The sequence below is a fragment of the Hemibagrus wyckioides genome, linkage group LG03, assembly GCF_019097595.1.
Source record: "Hemibagrus wyckioides isolate EC202008001 linkage group LG03, SWU_Hwy_1.0, whole genome shotgun sequence".
Taxonomy (NCBI): Eukaryota; Metazoa; Chordata; class Actinopteri; order Siluriformes; family Bagridae; genus Hemibagrus; species Hemibagrus wyckioides.
In genome coordinates this window covers 4,631,040-4,632,645 of record NC_080712.1, presented here as the reverse complement: position 1 = coordinate 4,632,645, position 1,606 = coordinate 4,631,040, and the positions used below count along the sequence as shown (strand labels likewise).

The 1,606-nt window shown below is 44.9% G+C and overlaps 1 protein-coding gene across 1 annotated transcript in view; it reads right to left on the bottom strand.

Moving 5' to 3' along the window:
• Positions 1-1,361, bottom strand: part of glra3 (glycine receptor, alpha 3) — a 72,634-nt gene extending 71,273 nt beyond the window's left edge. Inside the window, exon 1 of the mRNA XM_058385987.1 lies at positions 1,000-1,361. Within this exon, the coding sequence (XP_058241970.1) occupies positions 1,000-1,070 (71 nt within the window). The 5' untranslated portion in view covers positions 1,071-1,361. The remainder of the gene's footprint in view (positions 1-999) is intronic.
• Positions 1,362-1,606: the final 245 nt, after the last annotated feature.

The following is a 1,606-nucleotide window of genomic DNA, read 5'->3' as shown; positions in this document are numbered from 1 at the left end:
ATACCTGTCCACCTGTCTGTCTGAATACTTATATTTCGGTCTATCTGTCTGTCCACTTGAATACCTGAAAAAAACCTTAAAGGTTCTTCAGCAAACCCTCAAGGAACAAAATTTTACGATAGGTAGGTAGGTGGGTAGGTAGGTAGGTAGGTAGATAGATAGATAGATAGATAGATAGATAGATAGATAGATAGATAGATAGATAGATAGATAGATAGATAGATAGATAGATCTCTCTACCCCACCTTTCTCTCTCTCTCAATCTCTACCCCCCCTCTACACATCTCTCTCCCTACCCTCCTTCCCTATCTCTCTCTCCACCCCCCCACCCCCCGTTTCTCACTCTCCCCCATCTCTCTCTCTCTCTCTCTCTCTCTGTCTCTCTCTGTCTCTCTCTCTCTGTCTCTCTCTCTCTCTCTCTCTCTCTCTCTCTGTCTCTCTCTGTATCTCTCTCTCTCGCTATTGATCTAAAGGTAAATCAATCTAAAAATCTAAATGTCGTTTACTCAGTTACTCTTTAGTATAGTATTTTTTTTCCTTATTTACGTTTTTTCTCATTATTCAGTATTTATTCTTTTTGTCCTCTGTTCAGTAAATAAACAAACAGATAAACAGCTCTGGATGAATTCTTTTCACACAGTCACCTGTTACACACTCACACACTCACTGCGAGGGAAAAACTTCTGCTACACACACTGGAGTGAAAATGTCAAACTGCCCTGTAATGAGTGTAACACACACTGATCTGCCTTCAGCACAGTCAACAGTGCTGTCCATCATCCTGCCGAGTGGACAGCGGTGCATAAATAAACAAACAAACAAACAACAAGCGAGAAAACACGACACGGCTCTCTGGAGTGAAATAAGTGAGCTTGTTCAGTAGCCACGCGGTTTCACGGGCGAAACAAATTTTGTCTATTAATAAATAATTATAAAAATAGATTAAATAATTAACAAAAAAAATGAAGGAAGCGTTTAGTGATGAAATCGCGCCCTTACCTCACTAAAAGCGCCACTTCCCACGCCAGGAATCCCCGCACAGCTACACACCGCAACCTTTTCCGAGTCATGGCGAGGCTTCAGTACACACACACACACACACACACACTCCGGGAAAAGCCCTTTGCGCTCGTGCCGGACTTCAGCACCGCGGACAGCGCTCGCGCTCTTTACGCACGACGCGCGCGGCTTTGATCGGCGTGATTTTACACATCCCGAGACTCAGACGCGCACGAGAGAAATCCGCTCCTTGTGTTTGTGTGCGCACGCGCGCGCGTCTGTGTGTGTGTGTGTTTAAAGTGCTGCTCTGAGAGAAGTGCGGCGCTGCTCATGGCAGCTGGAGTGTGTGTGAGTGTCGGCACACTGAGAGACATGGCTCGGTGGAGTGGGAGCAGTATGTGAACCCGCCCACTCCAGAGAGCAAGCGCGTGTGATTGACAGGTCAGTTCGCCATTTGCTCTGCGCTGGAGACAGAGCAGCGACTTAGTTTCACACACACACACACACACACACACACACACTATTGTTATTGAAGAACATTCCTAAACTACCTAGCACTGGAATTTAAATAAATAAATAAATGAAAAATAATAAATAAATAAAGGAT